We start from the raw sequence: 21,713 nt of genomic DNA, 5'->3' as shown, positions 1-21,713 counted from the left end.
ACTAGTGCAAAACATTTATTTCTGAAAATTAAAGGCCATTATTGCTACCAAATCAATGTGACTGTTGTATATGCATTTGCCTTTGTTAATTTTAAACATGATTTCAGTATCACTAGTGATCAGCTAGCCACCTTTTTCATTTTTTCAAGTGGAATGTTCTCTTAATTTTGTATATAACCTGTTGTCTAAATTTTATGTACAGTCTTTTATAATAAACCATTCTCATATGAATTTTGGATACTGTTAAAATCTTAACTAATGTGGATTGAGATGTAGACTTCACAACTTTGTGACCTTGACTCCTATGGTGAAACAAGATAAACCATTTGAATTTTAACATTGATTATTTATTTGTGTAATGGCTTTACATGTGGATCTTAACAGTGTAAACAATACCACATATAACCATCAAGATACCTCTATTAGGATTTACAGGACTAGAGTGACAGATTCGGATGGTTTAATTACATTTAAAAAGTTTTCTGAAAAACTTTGCCAATAAAAAAATTGCCCATCAATAAGGTTGAAATGATTTTCTTTAAATGATTTTTGGTTATCTGCACGTGAAGCAAAGTGTATTTCACAAAATTCCTTAGGCACAGTCTGGTAAAATAGCTGCCAGAAATAACAGAAAGAGTTGTCATTTATCCCTCGTGAGTACAATTTCTGAAAGCTGTATGAGGGCGTCTCTTTCGGGGGACGGTCGAAGTTTACTGATCTCTCTCACTGCTTCGTGGCAGTACCGCTGGGCGAGGTAGGTTGTCTGTTGCACACCATCACTCTGCGGGGGCGGGTACAGAACAAGAGAACAGATGCATCACTCACTGGATCAGCTCCGAATTCCCTGCTATAGTAGAGAATTAAGATGTACTTTTGAGATCAGGTTGATCAACAGCCAAACTATGTTTCAAGTGTCCTCCAACTCCTTGGTTCAGCTGCTTTAGGCACTTTTCTCAGAATGAGGCTAAGAAAGCAGCGAACTCATCTCAAATAGCCATCGCCTTTCCCTAGTTTTTAAGTATTAGTTTTTAAAAAGTTCTACATGTATACAGTATCAATTTTTAAGTGAAAAGAATCTAACGTTAAAACACAATATGTAACAAAAGTACCGAGCCCTTCCTTATGATGAAAATCAATACTTTCCTCCCTCCAAAGGCACAGTCATCTGTTGGTTTTGAGGTCTTAATTAGCAACTTTATTTACTAGCTATTCCCTTCCTGCTGAGGAGGAGGATTTAGCCCACCCACCCTAGGCCTCTTATTTTGATAATTCTATTGCCATCTTTTCTTAATTACTTTTGTCATCATGTAGCATCAACTTTTCACTTTATCTCCAGGATATCCTATCCTATCAAGTGCTCCTATTCTTTATACATTTACACTATAGAGATTTGCATTCTCTCTAACCATGTTTTTATGTTGGTTCTAAAAGCTGAACACTAATAAAATACTATTTCCGTAATGTAAAAATACATTTACTGCAGAATCAAGTCATGTACTATAATTTCATCTCTCTCTCCATGGTTCCAAGCTCACAAGGCCCCTATTCAGAATAGAATATTAGTAACATTGGTCTGAAAGGTTCTGATTTTCTGTACTCTACCAACTGACACAAAACAGGACACGTTTCAGTTTGCCCTGCCTTAGTGTACAGGAGCCCACTTATGAATGTAAATGCTTCCTTTTCTTCCTCTTTGGGAAAAAACTCCTGATCCCCAATCTTTCCACTGCCTTCATCATTCTGTTCATTGTTTAGACGGACTGCCTTAGCTCTAACAGACAGTTGTCTTCATCAAACTGTAGTTTATTCCACTGGTTTGAGTGCCTGCATCTTTCTCTTTCCTGATGTTTCCATGTTGTTCCTGAAATACATCCAGAGATAACTCAGAGAATGGGTACTGAAAGTCAACCTTATAGTTTTTTAAGTTTATTTTGAAAAGAAAGGAAATACACGAGTGAGGGAGGGTAAGAGAGAGAGAGAGAGAGAGAGAGAGAGAGAGAGAGAGAGAGAATCCCAAGCAGGCTCTGCGCGGACGTCATGGAGCTGGATGCAGGGCTCAAACCCATGAACTGTGATTATGACCTGAGCCAAAGTCGGACGCTTACCCGAATGAGCTACCCAGGCGCCTCAACTTTATAGTTTTTGAGTGATGACTTCCGCCTTCACATTTAATGGATGGTTTGGATATAAAACTCTTGTTTTGAAATGTTTCCTCATCAGGGTGCCTGAGTGGCTCAGTTGGTCAAGTGTCTGACTCCGTCTAGGTTCAGGTCATGATCTTGTGGTTTGTGAGTTTGAGCCCCTCGTTGGGCTTTGTGCTGCCAGTGCAGAGCCTGTTTGGGATCCCCTCTCTTCCTCTCCTGCTCATGCTTGCTCTCGCTCAAAAATAAAAATAACCTTAAAAAAAAAAAAGTTTGTCATTTGGAAGGCCTTGCTTTCTGCCTTCTATCATCTAGTGGTTTTGCAATACACTGAGCCAGTCTTGGTCTCTTCTCCTTTTGTAGGGGCCACTCTTTTCTTTGATTTTGTTTTTTTTTCTCTTCCTGAAATATGTTACCTCATTGATCCTCTAAAAGCTCATTTTCTTCCCTTGCTGTTTACATTTTTGAAGATCTGCTCAATTTCACGTTCTAACCCTTCTTTGGAGTTTTTCACAATCAAACTTTCTTAGAGCTTGTTCTTTTTTTTTTTTTTAATATCCTGTTCTTGTTTTATGGATACAGTATTTTTCAACCCCCCCTACTGATATTTTTCTCTGTTTCTGTCCATCTTGGTCTCAGCAAGCATTACTCAACTATTTAGTAATCCTACCAAGTAAGTCCTACTTGTCCATCTTTCATGAAGAAATAGGGACTAGGAGCTCGGGGTGAAAGGAGTTAGAATTCAGAGGTCTTTGGAGAATTTGTTAAGTGAACATTCTTGTACTTTTCTAAATGCATTTCTGCCTGGGCTCGTTGGAACTTCATGGTTTTACTAAGAGCAACAATTCATTTTCCCTCTTCAGTCCCACTTTTCACTTCAGTGGTTGGTGGTACTATTCTGACACCAGAACCTCTCCCAGGCACATCGACTTCTTTATTAGCTAAAGCCCCTTCTCACACTAAGTTTTTTAGCAGTACTGCCAAACTACCCTCCACAAAGGTGGTAGCAAATCATGATGCTTAACAGTTTAGAGAGTTAAGAGAAATCTATCCTTGAGAGGGGCCTTGCTTTTTGGAAATCTTAAAAGTTATTATTTGGAAGTCTTTCAAGTACTGCACTAATCACAGATCTCAGACCACACACTGGCTCACTAAAAATTGCTTGCTCCGTCTCATTCATTGATCTGTTGGCCCCAAATGACTCTGGATTTGGAATTTGGAAATAGGTCATTCTCAAAATACAGTTATCGAAACTAAGTATGTAAAAAGATCTGGCTTCTACAGAAAAGTTGAGGATATGCGGCACTAGATGTGAAATAAGTTCACAGACCCTGAAGGTTAAACAGTCTGCCTGTGTAGGTTTTTTGTTTTTTTTTTTTTAAGTTACCATTGATCACAGTTGTAAGAGGGACGAGGAGAGACCATGCTGGGTAGGCAACTGCAAGAGCCCGACAACCTGGCTGTGGCCGAGACAAGAGCTTACACCAGGAGGCACAGCTGGGCGACAGGGAAAACAGCAGTGCTACCAGTGGATTTGGGGAAGGCTGGTTTCAAACTAGTGAAATCCTAATATCCAAGCCTTACCCAACGCCAATTAAATTAGTCTTCAGAAAGACTTCTAGAAGGAAAAAGAATTATACAAGTTTCTCCCTCTGTTTTTGCCAAATCAACAACTGAACACACTTGGTTTTGCATCTAAAATTTGTTACATTATTTGGCTAAAGAACTTTGCCATGTTGTAAAATAATCTTTGTAAGATTAGCTTACCTGTAATACGTACTGTTGAGCTCTGTCCACATCTCCTGGTAAACTGAACCGTCTCATTATCATAGCATTCATTTCTGGGAACTAATCATAAAGAAAGAAAATCTATTTACTGCTCTTGTGAGAATCAAATGTTCTACCACTTAAGTTTGTAACAACAGGAAAAAACAAAAAGGTGGTTACATGTTTAGATGATGTTGGATGGGGGGCCCAGTAAATTGTAGCAATTAAAGCAGCAGATCTAAGAGAGACACCCATTTCCAAGCCCAGGGACTGGCTGATGCTCAGGAGAGGCAGCTGTTGATGTTTGTTCATTCTGGGGTTCTTTCTATTCTATCCTTGGGCCCAACACTGAGTAAAAGAGAGTGAGGGAACAAAGTACATCCCTAACATCTCCTTATTGGCTGCTCTTCTGGTCCTCAAACTTTAGATTGAACCATAATCATCAGAGGCCTGTTGGACCACTCCCTCAAAGTTTGCCACTCAATAGGGTTGGGACCCAGGCACGCATTTCTAACAGGTTCCAGATGATGTGGGTTTTGCTGGTCTCTGCTAACATTTTGAAAAACACTCGCTTAGGATGAGGCTGGGAATTAGGCATTCTACTTTTAGTGCTAAACTGAGTGACACCGAAAGCCAACGAAGGATCTGAGCAGAGCCCTGCCTTAGCAGCTCGAGTGGAACAGAGCAACGGATGCTCAACGTTGACTGCGCCCTGGAGTCACGTGGGAAGTTTATGGCTGCTTGGATCTGCTCCCAAAGACTGTGATTGTATTGGGTGGGGGTCTGTCCTGGGCATCAGGATTTGAAAAGTTCGCCAGGTGTTTTTAATGTGCAGCCAAGGTTGAGAACCACTGAGTTACAGGAGACAGGTAGAGACAGGTTGCTGTAGTTGATTATAAAGAAGACCAAAGTTAAACTGTGGCACTAAGAGAAAAAAAGAAAATGCATACATTGAAGATAAAAATCTATATTCTGTATTACTTAGCAATAATTCAGGAGAATTACCACCATTAACAAAATCAGGAAGTTAGGGCTCTGAGTCACTGCATTTTCTAGATGGGAAGCTCTAGTTCTGGTGCCGACATAGCTGAGTGGGCTTCAACCTGTGTGTCCTGGCCTCCTCCTCAGTGTCCCGAGGGAGTTCAACTATGGGAGCTAAAATCCATTAGCTCTAACAGCTTCTGGTTCCATGAAATAAGAGGGAAGATATATTTAGTTTTGGACACATCAGTGCTTACAGCAGTTGCCAGTTTTTCCCTGGCAGTGAGCCTGAAGTTGTTGTCCTGTAACCACCACCACGGTATTAGTAATCCTAGAAGAAAAAATAGGGCACACATAGAAAAACCTCAACCGGATGATGACAGAGGAAGAATTAAGAATGTTCCTTTCAGAGTCAAGTATGTGTCAGAACAAGGTTCTAAACACGTAGAGGTTGCTCACATGCTTAGAAAATGTAAAGGCCAGCAACTAGTTAGCACTTAAAACCAGTAATTTGTTTTAGTTAGTGACCTTTTAAAAGAATAAATTTTACACGAAACAAAATCAGGAAAGCTCAAATCAGTCAACTTTAGTGGTAAAAAGCAAAATTAAATAGGCATTTGTCTTAATACCACACTCTAAAACTGATTTCTGGAAGGCTATGCCCCCAAAGCTGACAATGATATTGTCCTGGGCATCTGGTAAATTACCTTGTTTATGGTATATGAGCTTTTCCTGCAACACCAACAAATACGGTAAAATGTGCTGCTTGGGTGGCTTCTCTGATTCCTTTTACTATAAAAAACATCGAGAAAGCAAAGTTTGAAGAAAATATTTGCATGGAGTGTGACTACATCCTTCCTTTAAACAAGTAGTGTGTACAATTTTAATATGCAAATACCAAACTCTTCCCTAGGCACTGCCCTGTCCCCTTACTGTGTAGGTGGAGAAATGAGAAACCTAACAGGAACCACAGTTGCCTGCTTGCAGATTTAGTGAGCAATAAGAAAATTTTTGTTTGTCCAGGCTGTTTTAAGGGGAAAACCTTTTAAGAGTATGACAACTCCTATTCCGTGAAATATGTCCATAAACCAAACTACGAAGGTGATCGATAAATGTAGTGAGCTTGCTCAGACGAAACCTGTCTAACTCTTAAGGGACCAGCTAGTCACAACACCAACAGAAGCCTGTGCAGCTGGTGCAGGGGCTGGGGATGGTGACAGCAGTTGGAAGTACAGCTACAGGCTGACATTTAGGTCTGGTGACTTATCAAATAAGGGAAACAGAAGAAAGGAAAAGAGCTTTATTTGAGAACTAATGTAATCTCTCTCTCTCTCTCTCTCTCTCACACACACACACACACACACACACACACACACCACCAAAAACCACTTCCATTTTGTTTCTGAAGATCTCAAAATCCAACTTCTATACTTTTTAAAGATTCAACATGATGTTTTTGTTCTTACAGAAAATACGTATACACGTATACATGGACGGACACTGTCATCATGGGGACCTCTCAGAAATGCCGAAACTTTCCTTAAATCCCCTGTACCAAGGTTATCAAGAAACCTTCAGGAGATGTCAAAAATAGTGAATTCCAGAGAGAGGGAGTTTCTGCTAAGTTGCTGGGTCCAACAAATTCCAATTACAAGACAACCCGCTGTGTGAAGTTAAAAAGGAAAAATGGCTTCGCAAGCTTGTTTGTCTTGGTGGAGACTCAGTGTTCGCAAATGGAAAAATGCAAGGGCTAATTAATTGGCGAACAAAATTCCCCTACCTGTGGAAAAGATTACAAACATCTCACAACGAGTCCACTAAATGGGTTAGGTTAACAACAAATCATGGAAGCCGACACAGAAGCTCTTCGTTGAGCATCGCCAGTGCAGAGAACTCCAGTTACCTGCTCTGCAGGAAGCCCCACTGGGGATCGGACAAGCTCCGCAGGCGCCAGCTTGCATCAGCATCAGCACTGGCACTGGTAATACATTGGGTAGTGATAGGAACACTGGTCTGAGAGGAGTTGGCATCTAATTGTCTGCTGTGCCATTTACCAGATGTTTAATTTTGGCCAAGTTTGCACATCACTTTCTTATTTGTAGAATGGGCATAATACCTACCACAAAGAGGAGTTGTGAGATTAGAGGTAACGTATGAAAGAATCCTTTGCAGACCACAAAAACAATGCATTTTCATTAAATGAAGATACTGCACAGTCTTCTGTTATTTTGGAACTTGTTTTACCCTAAATCACTTTGAGCCCCATAAATATCTGACACATTTCTGGCCAAGAACCCCTTTTTTGCTGATATAATCTGTAGTGGAGACTAAACCTGATATTTTCTTTTAAAACAACGCTTGGGGCGCCTGGGTGGCGCAGTCGGTTAAGCGTCCGACTTCAGCCAGGTCATGATCTCGCGGTCCGTGAGTTCGAGCCCCGCGTCAGGCTCTGGGCTGATGGCTCAGAGCCTGGAGCCTGTTTCCGATTCTGTGTCTCCCTCTCTCTCTGCCCCTCCCCCGTTCATGCTCTGTCTCTGTCCCAAAAAATAAATAAAAAAAAAAACGTTGAAAAAAAATAAAACGACAACGCTTTTTTGTACTAACTTTTGCCGATAAGCCACAGGACAGAAACAGCTGATCTACTTAGGAAGCAGGTTCTTTCCAGAGTCACTTCCCTCTTGGCCTCACTCTGTGTTCCCCTTTCTAGGCGGCCATGTGCCTTTTAACTCCCTTTTCCTACTGCCTTGTGGGCAGATGGGAACAGCACTGTCTGGTGAGGGTGAATGGGTACCTCGTGACGCTGCATTTCCCAGTGAGACACCCGTAGCACTGTGGCTAAGGACGCGGTAAGCTTCTGTGTATTCCTTTTCCTTGCCCCCGCCCCCCTTTTTTAAACCAGTATTTTTAAATCTCTTATGTATTACTGACCACATATAGGTTGGGGTGATACAGGAATGATCCATTTTTCCCCAACTTTGTCCCAGTGTATCTGAAAGGAGAACAATTCACAACTCCTTTGTGTAGAAGAAAGTTAATTAGTTTCTGTTGAAATAGGTTCATAGTGAAACAATCAGAAGAGGCATCCATTCTCCATCCATCATCTTAAAAGGTTCAGCAGAGTCAGCTGTTAGTGTCCTGGGGCTCATGACAATTATTTGTCATTGTTAAGATTTCTAAAAGTACGGCACACCAAGCTTTTTAGTAGACTACAAGCTTCTTTAGGAAAAGGCTTGTTCCTTAGTCATCTTGATAACCTCAGGGCCTCACTGAAAGAATCCTCACTGAGCTGGCAGTCTCCATTCCCTCCATTCCTCCTGTTCCTGACTCAACATTTACTAACCAGCGTCTGAATAGACTAACGTTTGGAGTCTGTACAGACAGCAGCCAGTGACTGATCTTTCTGGCCTCAGGCATGCCTTTACGTTTACATGGTTTATGAATCCTCCGTTTTGTGGGTTAATAGTAAAAAAATGTTCCTTGCTCATGTGTTAATGTATACAAGAGGATTTTATAAATTTTGTCGGAACTTAGCACATGTATTAACATTATTGAGTTTTGGGCTGGCAAGTTAGTCTCATGAGGAGAAAGAACCCATCTATAACACGTCGTTCTCTTCTCACCTCTGCCTCAAAATTCTGAGAGGACAGAGCCTGGTAGTGAGGACTGCTATTTCCACAAAGGGCTTCAACATCTCCTTTTGGGTGGGTGAGTGGGTACTTCATTCCTCAGTTGACTGATGTCCACTAGCGTTGGCCAAGATCACCTGGTCCACCCCGCCCCTTCACCCCCACCAGCTGCTAGATTCCCCTAAAGGAGAATTACCCTGGTTATGGCTCTGCTAGACAGTGGACAAAAGATGATCTCTCCTTCCCTGGGTGGGAAATTGATCAAAAGCAAGGTCACTGGTTTCAATAATGTCAAAACAGAATCCCTGAGTTCTACGGAAGACCTAGTTTATCTCTGTAAATTGTGAGAAAGAATACAGGCAAATCTCTCAAAAACTAAAAGTTACTAAAATTTTAGACCAAAGAGCTAATAATTCTTCATTTCATGGACTGGTGATGAACATCTTATTGCTTTGCTAAATACCGGATTAAATATGCTGCAAAGTTACAATCTATTAAAAAGATGTCCAAATGCCAGCCAATGTCCCACTCACTTCAAACCACACTTGGCCCAGCCACAGCCATGTGGCCGGCCTCCAGAGCAGGCTCTGGAAATAAATGTCTGCCTCGCCAGTCCCTGCAGCATCTCTGAAGCTTCCTAAGCTTTTTCATCCACGTGAAGGGGAATATGAAGGCAGCTTTTACTTACTTCCTTAATTGACAGTCCCTCAATCTGGAGAAAGAAAGAACTATGTGGTTCTAGTTGTCCTTGTAAATGTTCTTGACATTTTGAGGCAATGGCCAAGGCCCTCTGAGAGCAGCAAACATTCCCATTAAACTTCTAGAACTGCAGAATTTCTTATGCTGGGAGGCCATTCCAGTGCCTTTTTAAGGGGCTCTGAGGCACATCCCAAATCCAGTCCTATAATCAAGATGCGGAAACCATTCACCTTGTCAGTGCCTAAAATATATGGAAATAATCGTAATGCTACCTTAAATACATACAGCATTTAATTTACGAGGTACTTCCGAGCATTTTCTCAGTTAATCCTCAGTACGACCCTGAGGGGAAAGTTGTAATCTCTTCCGTTTCAAGTTTTATTCACAGATAAAGCTTAGAAGTAAAATGGCTGGTCCCAACATCTCAGCCCCAGGGCCAGGATCAAATCTAGGTCCAGGTCTCTTACCTGAATGCTTTCCCATATCTCCCCTATCAGCTTACCTAAATGCTTACCCCATACCTTCTCATCAGCTGTGCCTGGAGCAGACAAAGCAGTGTGTCCAAGGGAGTTTGGAAAACCTACCTGTTGGCAAGCGAACAGGACAGGGCCGGTGGCTAACCCAAGCTTCAGATCTGCCGACGTTGGTTTGCCCATCCGGTCAGAACACGAGGTGAAGTCCAACACGTCGTCTATTAGCTGGTGGAAGGGAAAGAGGGGCATCTAGAGCACCATATCCCGCATCGCGGCTGCCCCTCCCACTGTGCCAACAGGCCACGTTCTTAAAAAGCAGCAGACCAACCTGAAAGGCTATTCCCACGTTTTTCCCGTATTGATAGGCAATCTCATGCACCGCTGGATCAGGGCATCCGAGGACAGAGACCTGAAGCAGAGAGAGAATTCTGAAATAAGCTGCTGGCAGGCCCGAGCCGGGCAGCCCCAGTCTGTGTGCACAGATGCATCCATCCGGTCCCTCAAATGAGAGGCAGTGAGGCTGGTCAGGAGATACTGCAGCAGAGGGAGATCAAACATGCATACGATACTGGTGTTTTAATAAAAGGATGTCAGCTTCAGACGGGTTTTTCAGATTTTAAGGAAACCACCTTCCACCCCTTTCCCAGGATAAGTCATCTTTCCCACTGCTTCCGGCACTCGGTGCTAAACCTGGCCTAAATGTTGGCTTTATTTTTATTTTTCTATTGATGTAGACCTTATTTTAGGGCTAGCTAGTCTGATCCAATCACACATGATGTTGCTATATATGTATTTCCTCATTTGTAGTTTCTTTTAATACTAAATTTTTGGTGATTTCACTTATTTCTCAAATGCAGCTATTTCCTCACATGTGTGAAACAGCCTCAGACCTCGCGCTTCTGACATCCTGTTTTCTCATTCTCAAGGGTCTTCATGGTCCTACTGCTCCTGTATTTCTCTTGCAAGAAGTAATTAACTACATGGAAACTTTTTTTTTCCTTTCTTTTTCAGTGGAGGAGAAGTAAGACTTCTAAGCACTTTTTAAAACTCAAAAAAAAACTAGCTGGCTCTGGCACTTGAGTGCCTTTCCCACTGCTCTGCTAAGCAGACCCTGCCACATTTCCAGAAAACAAAGACTGGGTAAAAACCGAAAGGAGGGAACAGGAATGAGGTCTACTCCACCGGAGAGGAAATGTCTACACTGACTCCATGAGAAAGGCAGACGAGGTGCGGTCTCCTTCCCGAGGTGGGTCACTGATGATGAAGGATCCTGTCCTTCGTGACCCTCTGGTCGGCACCCTCTTTGCTCAGGCATCTGTGTAGCCCAGTGGTGCAGACTCTGCGGTTAGCCTGCCAGGGGCGTGTAAATACGCCACGTATTACCACGTGAGCTTAGCGTATTACTTGGTATTTCTGGGCTTCAGTTTCCTCATCTGTAAAACGCAAGATCAAAAGCACTTAGCTCATAGGGCTGCTGTGAGGAATACACGCGATGCTGCTTTTAAACCTCAGCAGAGTGCTGGGCATCTGGCCATAACACTAGATGTTTGCTGTTGTTAATTATCCTCCTCCTCCCCTTCTCCTAGGTGCAGGAACAGGAGCTGGGTAGTGTCCATGCTCCGAGGCTAATTAAAGCCAGATCATACAATCTGGGCAACATTCTCTTAGCCCTGAGAATGTTTTTGATGACTTAATGAAGTCTGTGACTGCGTTAATGTTTGGCTGCAGGTCCTTGATACAAATTTGCCTGTAATGAAAGGTCAGGTGGCCACTTGAATGAATAACAAACTCACAACCGCTTTCAACGGCACAGACCTGACGACTGACAGGCACGGATCCACGTACAGGAAGAGATTCCTCTTTTCAACCAAACTAAAGAATCTATGACACCAGCTGGGAGACGATTTAGAAATTTTGACAAGAGTCAAGATAGCCATCAACTTGGCCGAAAGAGTAAGTGTGGTAAGATCTGGGCAGCCGAGGATGTGCTGAGCTCAGAACACAATGACACCCCCTTTCCAGGCAGAAATAACTCAGAGAGCGAGCCTGTTCATGCTGTTACTTCAACACAAAACAGCACAGAAATGCCAGCTTTCTTCCTGAAAAGTAAGAGATATTTAAAAACTCTCTTCTATTTCTAAACTCACTGGATTAAAATTTATGGAGTACATATGATGAGCACTTTACATTATCTTAGTTAAGGTGCACAGTGTCCCAGAAGCATTTCTTTTGTGGTTGATGATGATAAGAGCGAACAATTACCAAGCCCTCATCATATGCCAGGAGCTATTCTGAGATTTTTCGTGTATTAACTCACTTACGGGCCAGGCCTGGAGGCACAGAGAGCACCAGATGTTACAGGGCTGGGAAACGGTGGAATGAGAATTTGAACCCAAGAGTCGGATTCCAGAGACCATTCTCTTAATCACTTTATTACACTGCTTCCAAGGGGCGCAAAACAGAAGCCCAAAGAAGTCAAATCATGTGCCTGAGGAAGCAGAAAGCTGTGTGGTCTGGGCACACCGCCCGCAGCTCACATGCTACCACAGAAATGAGTGATACTTAGTGGGCAGCTTCTGCTTCATAGGCGGGGAAGGGACATTTCTGCCCAGATTTCCACGCCTGGGGTGCAAAGACCGTTCCTCAGTGCCCAGAGAATCCCGCTCCCCCACGCTGGGTAAGGATCGCCTGGATCCGCCCCATGCAGGTGGAGAAGTCACAAGCCGTGCAACACAAAAAGCACAGAGGAGGTGTGCGGACAGGACACAAGCGCTTCTTGTGCTCAGCGTCAGGGGAGAGGTGCCTCTTATCTTTCCAGATGTGGGTGGAGGATGAGGAATGACAGGGGAAAAGAAAGTGGAGCCTGGCTAACCTTTCTGTTGGAAGCAGGCCCACAGCAGGTCCTGCTGTACGCGTGTGGCTCTTCTGGGGGAAGAGGAGGAAGGTCTCAGAACGTTCTCATGAGCCTGGTCTCAGAGAGGCTGGGGAGCACAGGCTGCATTGCAGGGACCAGCACTTGGTGTTCATCAAGCATCTCTGTGTCACCAAGGAAGTTAAGACATCTATCCTGAAGACACACAGATGCCTCGTGTCTTCTTTATTAAAAAAATGGTGGAGATTATTGGAGCTCCATTCTTACATACAAAATATCGAAATGGGTGTTGTCATGTCAAAAACCAACTAAAAATACTGGGGGAGAATATATGCAACATAATATCATAGATAAAGTGCTAATATTCTTACTATATAAAGAGCTCTTTTTTGTTTTGTTTTAAAGTATATTTATTTTGAGAGAGAGAGACAGCAAGGGAGGGGCAGAGAGGGAGGAAGAGAGAGAGAATCCCAAGTAGGCTCCAGGCTGCTAGTGCAGAGATCATGACCTGAACGGAAATCAAGAGGTAGATGCTCAACGCACTCGGCTGCCCAGACGCCCCTGTAAAGAGCTCTTTAAAACTAGGGGCGTGGGGGGACCAAACACGTTAGAAGATGGGCAAAAGACACTGGCAAATAACAAAAACTGAAGATATAAAAGTGGCCCTTAAGCACCTGAAATGTTCAAGTTCACTTAGAAGGGAGAAATGCAAATTAAAACCCCACTGCAATAACATTTTCTCATCTATCAAACTGGCAAAAACTGAAAAGCCTTACAACACATTCAGTGAGCGAGGCTATGGGCAAACAGGCAAGAAGCTCACATACCCTGGTGGTGAGAACATCTGAGAGTACAGTCCTTATGGAGGGAAACATGGTGGGGCAAGAACCACACACACGACTACCTTCAAATACACCCAGAAGGTACACTGCTAACAATTCAAAAACACTGGAGCGCCTGAGTGGCTCAGTTGGTTAAGCGTCCAAATTCAGCTCAGGTCATGATCTCGCAGTTCACGAGTTGGAGCCCCGCATTGGGCTCTGTGCTGACAGCTTGGAGCCTGGAGCTTGCTTCAGATTCTGTGTCTCCCCCCACCTCTGCACCTCCCCCACTCATGCCCTTGGGCTTGCGCGCGCTCTCGTCTCTCTCTCAAGAATAAAGAAACGTTAAAAAATAAAAATAAAAAACATATTTGCATAAGGTTAGGCACTATAGTATTATTTGTAACTGTAAACTACTAGAAGCCTAAACACCCATATATAGGAGTGGCTGAGAAAACCACGGTATATCCACTCGATAGGATACGAAGCAGCTGTTTAAAAAATGAGGAAGACGGGCTCCTGGGTGGCTCAGCTGGTTGAGAGTCTAACTCTTGATTTTGGCTCAGGCCATGATCTTATGGTCATGAGATGGAGCCCGCCTCAGGCTCTGTGCCGCGTGTGGAGCCTGCTTAAAATTCTCTCTCCCTCTCTCAATACAATACAATACAATACAATGAGAGGAAGATTCTACAGAGCAGCATGGGATGATATCCCTGATACACTGTTAATTGAAGAAAGCAAGGTGCAAAGGTCAGACAGACACAGAAAAGGTAGCACAGCATCCTACTTTTCCTTGCAAGAAAGAAGGGGAAACAACATGCATGTGGGGCTGTTCATCTGTGTAAAAAGAAACACAGGAAGGAGGAAGCAGAAGCAAAGAGACTGGTCACTCATAGGGTGGGTGGAAAGGATGAGGAGGGGGCGGGACACTGGGAATGGTGGGCAAGTACCAGTCTGTATACACTTCTGACTTAAGGAGCTAGGTTAACATTTCATACACTCAAAACCACACCAACAGCCTCCAACCCCCGCAAAAACAAAATCAGTTAAGAATGGGAGGGGACCTCTAAAATGGAGTAAAAAATAATCTAGCTTATATTTCAAATAATAATATAACCACACTGAAAAGAGGTAACTTCGAACACAGATTTTTGATTATATTATCCTCAGGCTAAAGACAAAAAGGAACTATAAACAAATACTGAACTACTAGGTTTTTATTTTTTACAGAGATAGGAGTTACCAATTTTTAAACCCCTTTGGTATATTCTAGGGGACTGAGCAAATAAATATATTGTGGAGAAGGGGAGTCAAGCTTCTCATTCTTGGGGAAAGGAGCTACAAATACAGTCGACCTCTGAGCAACATGGGGGTCAGGGGTGCTGACACCCCTCCACGTCCTGTGCAGGTGACAATCTGCATATAATTTTTGACTCCCCTGAAACTTAACTATTAATAGCCCACTGTTGACCAGAAACCTCACTGATGACACATTCGATTAACACATACTCTGTATACGTATTATATACTACATCCTTACAATAAAGCTATAGAAAATGTTCTTTAAAAAATCATAAGGAGAAACTACTTTCATAGTACTATACTGTATTTATTAAAAAGAAAAAAGATAACCCGCATATAAGGATCTGTGCTGTTCTAACCTATGTTGTTCAAAGGTCAACTGTATGGAAGGACAGAATGCTAGATAAATCATGAATTCTGTGGAATGAGCCAACAATATGATACATCACTGTTTGGATACACATAGATGGGAAATAAAAAGATCAAGACATAAACATACCCATGTACATATATATATATATATATATAAAAATTTCCTATTTCTGTCTACTATCATTGGAGGGCCCAATGATACCTAGTGGAGAGATCTTGGTTTCTAAATACCATTCTCCAACAAAAGAACAGGGCTCTTTGGAGAAATTATGAATCCTAGTGTTGGGAAGGACAAGATGAACCTGGAACGTCTTCTGCCAGAAATTAATGAAGTGTTGGGGCACCTGGGTAACTCAGTCAGTTGAGCGTCTGACTCGTGATTTTAGCTCAGGTCGCGATTGCAAGTTCTGGGCTCGAGCCCCGTGTCTGGCTCCACACTGAGAATGGAGCCTGCTTGGGATTCTCATCCATTTTCTCCCCCCCCCCCCCCCACCACTTGCAATCTCTCTAAAAAATAAAGAAATTAAGTAAGTGCTAAAAGAATGATGGGGTTAGATTAAAAGGACACAGAAGCCAGGTTAAAAGGCCTTCCCCACTGGCCAAATATGGGATAATTCAGCATTCAGATAAATAACAGTAAAGGGTTATAATCCACAGAATAAGAATCCAAGAGTTCACAGAGATAAGATAGTCCTTAAATCAAATACCCTTCTATGGTAGAAGCAAGATGTTGAAGGAATGACAGAATTCACAAAACAGTGACTTGGCAGCCATTGTGGTAATAAGTGTCTGAGGAAAGAATCACAAATAGATGCGAAAACCAGAGAGAGTTTGATAAGCAGATTTACATAATCTCATAATCCCTCCCCAGATAGGGAAAAATAGTAACCTGAAAATGAAGTAACCTGGCAGTTACTACTGCAATCAAGTGATCAAAGTGAACATCACCAGTAACCGCACAAAAGGGCGTCACATGGCCCCTGACGTGACGAACTGAGCAGGTGGCATCCTTTTTGTTGTTTTCCTGTGCAAAATGCATAACCAGTATCTAAGTTTGCAAAGCAGCAGACAGATCCAACTTGAAAGGCTCAATGACACATTAAAAAATCAAGGTAATGGGGGCGTCTCGGTGGCTCAGTTAAGTGTCCAACTCTTGGTCTCAGCTTAGGTCATGATCTTGTGGTTTATGAGACTGAGCACTGTGTCAGCCTCTAGGCTGACATAGTGAAGCCTGCTTGAGATTCTCTCCCCCTCTCTCTGCCCCTCCCCTGCATATGCTCACTTGAGCTATCTCTTTCTCTCTCTCCCTCTCAAAATAAATAAATAAACTTAAAAAAAAATCAAGGTAATATAAGAGCAAAGATGGACTGAGGAACTTGTTGTGCACTGAGACATCAAAGACTTATGACAGTTAAATGCAACAAGAGATCCTGGACTGGATCCTGGACCAGAAAAAGTTTTCCCCTTTTTTTTAATAATTTTTTTTTTTTTTTTTTTTTACATTTATTCATTTTTGAGAGACGCAGACAGAGCACACATGGGGGAGGGGCAGAGAGAGGGAGACACAGAATCTGAAGCAGGCTCCACTCTCAGCTGTCAGCACAGAGCCCGACGCGGGGCTCAAACTCACGAACTGTGAGATCATGACCTGAGCCGAAGTCGGAGGCTTAACCGACTGAGCCACCCAGGCACCCCTCCCCTTTCCTTATTACAATATTATGACAGCTGGCAAAATAGGAATAAGGTCTATGTGTAGATTAGACAAGAATTTTGTACCAAAAGACACTGTTCTGCAAATACAACCCACAAAACAGAATCCTGTGGCTTTGGAAATAAAGTAACAGGAAGACAGCCCATTGATTCCAGGCCTCATGCAGCACTGGAGAGTATACAAATTTGGAAAAAAAGAAAAGAAAAGAAAAGAAAAACAAACGAATGCAGGATTATCATACCCAGTTCTGGGTTCCAATCCCAGCTCAGCCATGTCTGACTGAATAACACTGGACGGGCCACTGGACCTCTCAGATCTCATTCCCGTGAGATTTTTCTGGGGAACAAATCATGGCCTCCACTGGTAAGCTCGAGTGTATTCTATATGACTAGGACACAAATAAGTAACCTTTCATTTAAAAATATTACCTCCATTTTCCTATCAATCAGTGTCATAAAATAATCCTAGAGGGGTTCCTGGCTAGTTCAGTCAATGGAGCATGGGACTCTTGATCTAGGGGTCAAAGCCTAGATCATGACCCTTGATCATGAGTTCAAGCCCCACATTAAGCATGGAGTCTACAAGAAAGACAGACATAGAAAGACAGGACAGGACAAGAGAGGAAAGGAAGAAAGGAAAATATAATCCTTATTTAAAACAAAACAAAACAAAACAAAACACACCAATCTTAGACAACCCTCTCTTAGTTTTTATACTATTTCTACTAAAAAATAACAATGAGTGATTAAAGTTAACAGGATAAATTATAAGCTGCTAAATTTCCTTCAAATTCCCATAACATCTTAGGATTCTATTAATCCACAATAATTCTGATGTTTAAATTCTCTGTATTTCCTCTTTTTGGCACTTCTGGTTTGGTTTGCATGAACTTTTGGAGCCCAAATGTCTTTGCATTTTAAATACCAGGAGTACATAAAAATAGCCATTTTGAATATGCAACACCCCTGGAATATTTCTACCCATAGGCACTTAAATATAGAAGCTTTTATTTAGAGCGCTCACACTATGATTTTGCCTTATTATTCTAACAGCTCTGGAGTATAGGAATAAATCATATAAAAAGTGAGTAGTTGTGGGATGATGCCGGAATGCCTCCTAGTGGACAGCACGAACCATTTCATTTCATTTTATTTTCAACGTTTATTTATTTTTGGGACAGAGACAGAGCATGAACGGGGGAGGAGCAGAGACAGAGGGAGACACAGAATCGGACACAGGCTCCAGGCTCTGAGCCATCAGCCCAGAGCCTGATGCGGGGCTCGAACTCACGGACCGCAAGATCGTGACCTGGCTGAAGTCGGACGCTTAACCGACTGCGCCACCCAGGCGCCCCGTACCATTTCATTTTAAAAAAGGGTCGAGCCATGTTAATACACATGTCCACTGTTTACTTGCTAATCTGTGAAGAACGAAGTGCAATTTATAATGAATATGTGTGCTATAACGTCTCTGGCTTCCTAAGCAGAGCATTGTGACCACACCATGATCAAGGCTTTCCTTGGTGCCTTGGGTCCATGTCCTTGGCCCTTCGTAGGGTTTGATCATCTGCAAGCTTCACTTAACGCCTTAGTGTGCCTTATGAAGTTGGCTCTCCATCTTCATGGAGATTTTGACCATCAAAGGTATGATGATCAATGAAGGGTTTATGTAGCAACTTTATGGCACGCTTTTAAAATGAGTGATTCTTTTATTTGGCATTCTAACGTCTACCATATTTTCAGCCAACTCTCTTTTTATTTAAAAAAAAAAAAAAGTTATTTATTCATTTGAGAAAGTGAGAGAGTGCATGAGCTGGGGAGGGTCAGAGAGAGAGAATCCTAAGCAGGCTCCATGCTGCCAGCGCAGAGCCTGATGCAGGGCTCAAACTCACGAACTGTGAGATCATGACCTGAGCTGAAATCAAGAGCCAGATGCTCAACCAACTGAGCCACCCAGATGCCCCAGCCATCTCTCTTTTTAAAAAACCACACAGGCAATTCTTTGCAAAAAATATTGGCTCTTTCACTAAAGACAAAAATGGCTGAAGTCATGGCCAGCATGTTCTACATAATTCACATTTCTTAGTGTTTCAATTTTGTGTTTTTAGGAAGAAAATGTCTGCATTCTTTTAGGATTCACAATTATCCATTTCTTGACGCTTTTCAGAATGGAGACACTATTGGCAAGGGGCCTTTTTCACTGAAGAGACCTGAGGAAAAGTGCTCTTTAACTGCAGGAATGTTGAGAGAGCATCATGGCAGCAATGTCCATCTGTCCCCTGAAGGTCTCCCTCTGTTGCTGCTTTGATCGCAACCTACTTGCCAGGTTTCATCTCTGCCACATTGGTTATGGAGGTATGGTTAGATGAGTAATCCTATGAAGAGAACTGGCTCACATTTAGGGGCTAGAACCAAATACCACATGTTGTATAAGGACAATACTTTTTTTTTTTGAGAGAGTGTGAGCAGGGGAGGGACAGAGAGGGGGAGGACAGAGGATCTGAAGTGGGTTCTGCGCTGACAGCAGCAAGGCCTAATGCAGGGCTTGAACTCATGAACTGTGAGACCATGCCCTGAGTCGCACTTGGATGCTCAATCGCCTGAGCCACCCAGGTGCCCCAAGAATACTGGCTTTAAAAAAAAGAAGAGTGCTCTTCAGCAAATGGTGCTGGGAAAACTGGACAGCGACATGCAGAAGAATGAACCTGGACCACTTTCTTACACCATACACAAAAATAAACGCTAAATGGGTGAAAGACCTAAACGTAAGACAGGAAGCCATCAAAATCCTCGAGGAGAAAGCAGGCAAAAACCTCTTTGACCTTACCCACAGCAACTTCTTACTCAACATGGTCTCTGGAAGCAAGGGAAACAAAAGCAAAAACTAACTACTGGGACCTCATCAAAATAAAAAGCTTCTGCACAGAGAAGGAAACAATCAGCAAAACTAAAAGGCAATCAACGGAATAGGAGAAGATTTGCAAATGACGTATCAGATAAAGGGTTAGTATCCAAAATCTATAAAGAACTTGTCAAACTCAACACCCAAAAAACAAATAATCCAGTGAAGAAAAGGGCAAAAGATATGAATAGCTACTTCTCCAAAGAAGACATCCAGATGGAAAACAGACACATGAAAAAATGCCCAACATAACTCATCATCAGGGAAATGCAAATTAAAACCACAATGAGATACCACCTCACACCTGTCAGAATGGCTAAAAATAAATAACTCAGGCAACAAAAGATGTTGGCAAGGATGCAGAGAGGAGGAACCCTTTTGCACTGCTGGTGGGAAGGCAAACTGGTGCAGCCACTCTGGAAAACAGTATGGAGGTTCCTCAAAAAATTAAAAATAGAACTACCCTACGACGCAGCAATTGCACTACTAGGCATTTACCCAAGGGATACAGGTGTGCTGATTCAAAGGGGCACATGCACCGTGATGTTTATAGCAGTGATATCGATAATAGCCAAAGTATGGAAAGAGCCCAAATGTCCACTGATGGATGAATGGATAAAGAAGATGTGACATACATACATACATACATACATACATACATACATACATACAGTGGAATACTACTCAGCGATGAAAAAGAAATGAAATCTTGCCATTTGCAACTACGTGGATAGAACTGGAGGTATTATGCTAAGCGAAATTAGTCAGAGAAAGACAAATATATGACTTTACTCACATGAGGAATTTAAGATGCAAAACAGATCAACATAAGGGAAGGGAAGCAAAACTAAAATAAAAACTGGGAGGGGGAAAAACATAAGAAACTTTTAAATACAGAGAACAAACTCAGGGTTGCTGGAGGGATTGTGGGTGGGGGGGATGGGTTAAATGGGTAAGGTATTAAGGAAGACACTTGTTGGGGATGAATCACTGGAATCTACTCCTGAAATCATTATTGTTGTACATATGCTAACTTGGATGTAAATTAAAAAATAAAAATAAATAAAAATAAAAGTGGCAGTAAATCCAAGCCAATGAAAAGCTGGACCCATGCCTCTCAGAATGGGAAAAATAAAACATAAAAACAAGAAGACCAGAGGGAAGGCCAGGGAGGGAAATCAAGGGAGAGAAAAGTTATGGTGCACACTCGATTTACAGACCAAAGAAAAATGGCTTGTTTATAGTTCATTCCCCAAAGATTAGAGGATCTACTACTCCTAATAAAGAACAAAGAAAACTAGGACAATCTAACAGGTATTTTTTCTTGGGCAGAAGTGCCCAATTCTTGATTTTGGCTCAGGTCACGATTCCAGGGTCGTGAGACCGAACCCTGCGTCAGGCTTCGAGCTAGGAGCCTGCTTAAGATTCTCTCTCTCTTCCTCTGCACACCCACCCCCCTCCCCTCAAACATAGCACTTTGTAACTTTTTAAGGCTAATATGTCAGAAATGGTATATGGGACAACAACCATGAAAGACATTATTCCACTAATCACAACAAGTTTTTCAACATGTTAAACAGTCTGGAGAGTAAACTGGGTGAAGATAGCTTATTCTGATTCTGTTCTTGGTGGGGAAGGATGAAGAGTGAATGCATGCACAGCAAAAGAAGACAGTGAACATGAAACCCACAGCAGAAGATCCCACTGTTTGGGGATGTAATTCTCTCAATGACCTCTTGGGATTCTGGTTACTATTTTAAGGTTCTCCAGTGAAATGTTTCCCAGGAAAATTAGCTCTCAAGAAAGAGCTGAGGCATTTTTTTTTTAAACATGAACAAAGACAGAACGTACATACTGCTTTACAACTGTTGGCTATCAGACTGGCAGTCTTCTTGAAGGTCTTTTCAAGGTAGTGTGCGAATCTCTCGTTCTCATTTTCTTTTGACCCTAGCTGAAGAAACTCGCCTATAAAGAAAGAAAGGGGTAATTTGCGATACGGTTTGATTGCCTGGATAACTCTACTGAGACTGAATTAAAAAAGCAGCAG

At 42.3% G+C, this 21,713-nt stretch overlaps 1 protein-coding gene across 10 annotated transcripts in view; it reads right to left on the bottom strand.

Moving 5' to 3' along the window:
- Positions 1-331: 331 nt before the first annotated feature.
- The window catches only part of PDSS1 (decaprenyl diphosphate synthase subunit 1), a 43,123-nt gene continuing 21,741 nt past the window's right edge, over positions 332-21,713 (bottom strand). For 2 of the 10 annotated variants that reach the window (XM_027073683.2, XM_053225422.1), the window contains 5 exons: positions 21,522-21,631; positions 10,016-10,096; positions 9,799-9,912; positions 3,909-3,989; positions 332-781 (listed from right to left, as the gene is read on the bottom strand). In XM_027073683.2, the coding sequence (XP_026929484.1) occupies positions 641-781; positions 3,909-3,989; positions 9,799-9,912; positions 10,016-10,096; positions 21,522-21,631 (527 nt within the window). In that variant the 3' untranslated portion in view covers positions 332-640. The other 8 variants (XR_008299960.1, XM_027073684.2, XR_003425265.2 and 5 more) reach the window with 8 other exon arrangements.

Source organism: Acinonyx jubatus, chromosome B4 (assembly GCF_027475565.1).
Source record: "Acinonyx jubatus isolate Ajub_Pintada_27869175 chromosome B4, VMU_Ajub_asm_v1.0, whole genome shotgun sequence".
Lineage (NCBI taxonomy): Eukaryota > Metazoa > Chordata > Mammalia > Carnivora > Felidae > Acinonyx > Acinonyx jubatus.
This window is presented reverse-complemented; position numbering and strand designations above follow the sequence as displayed.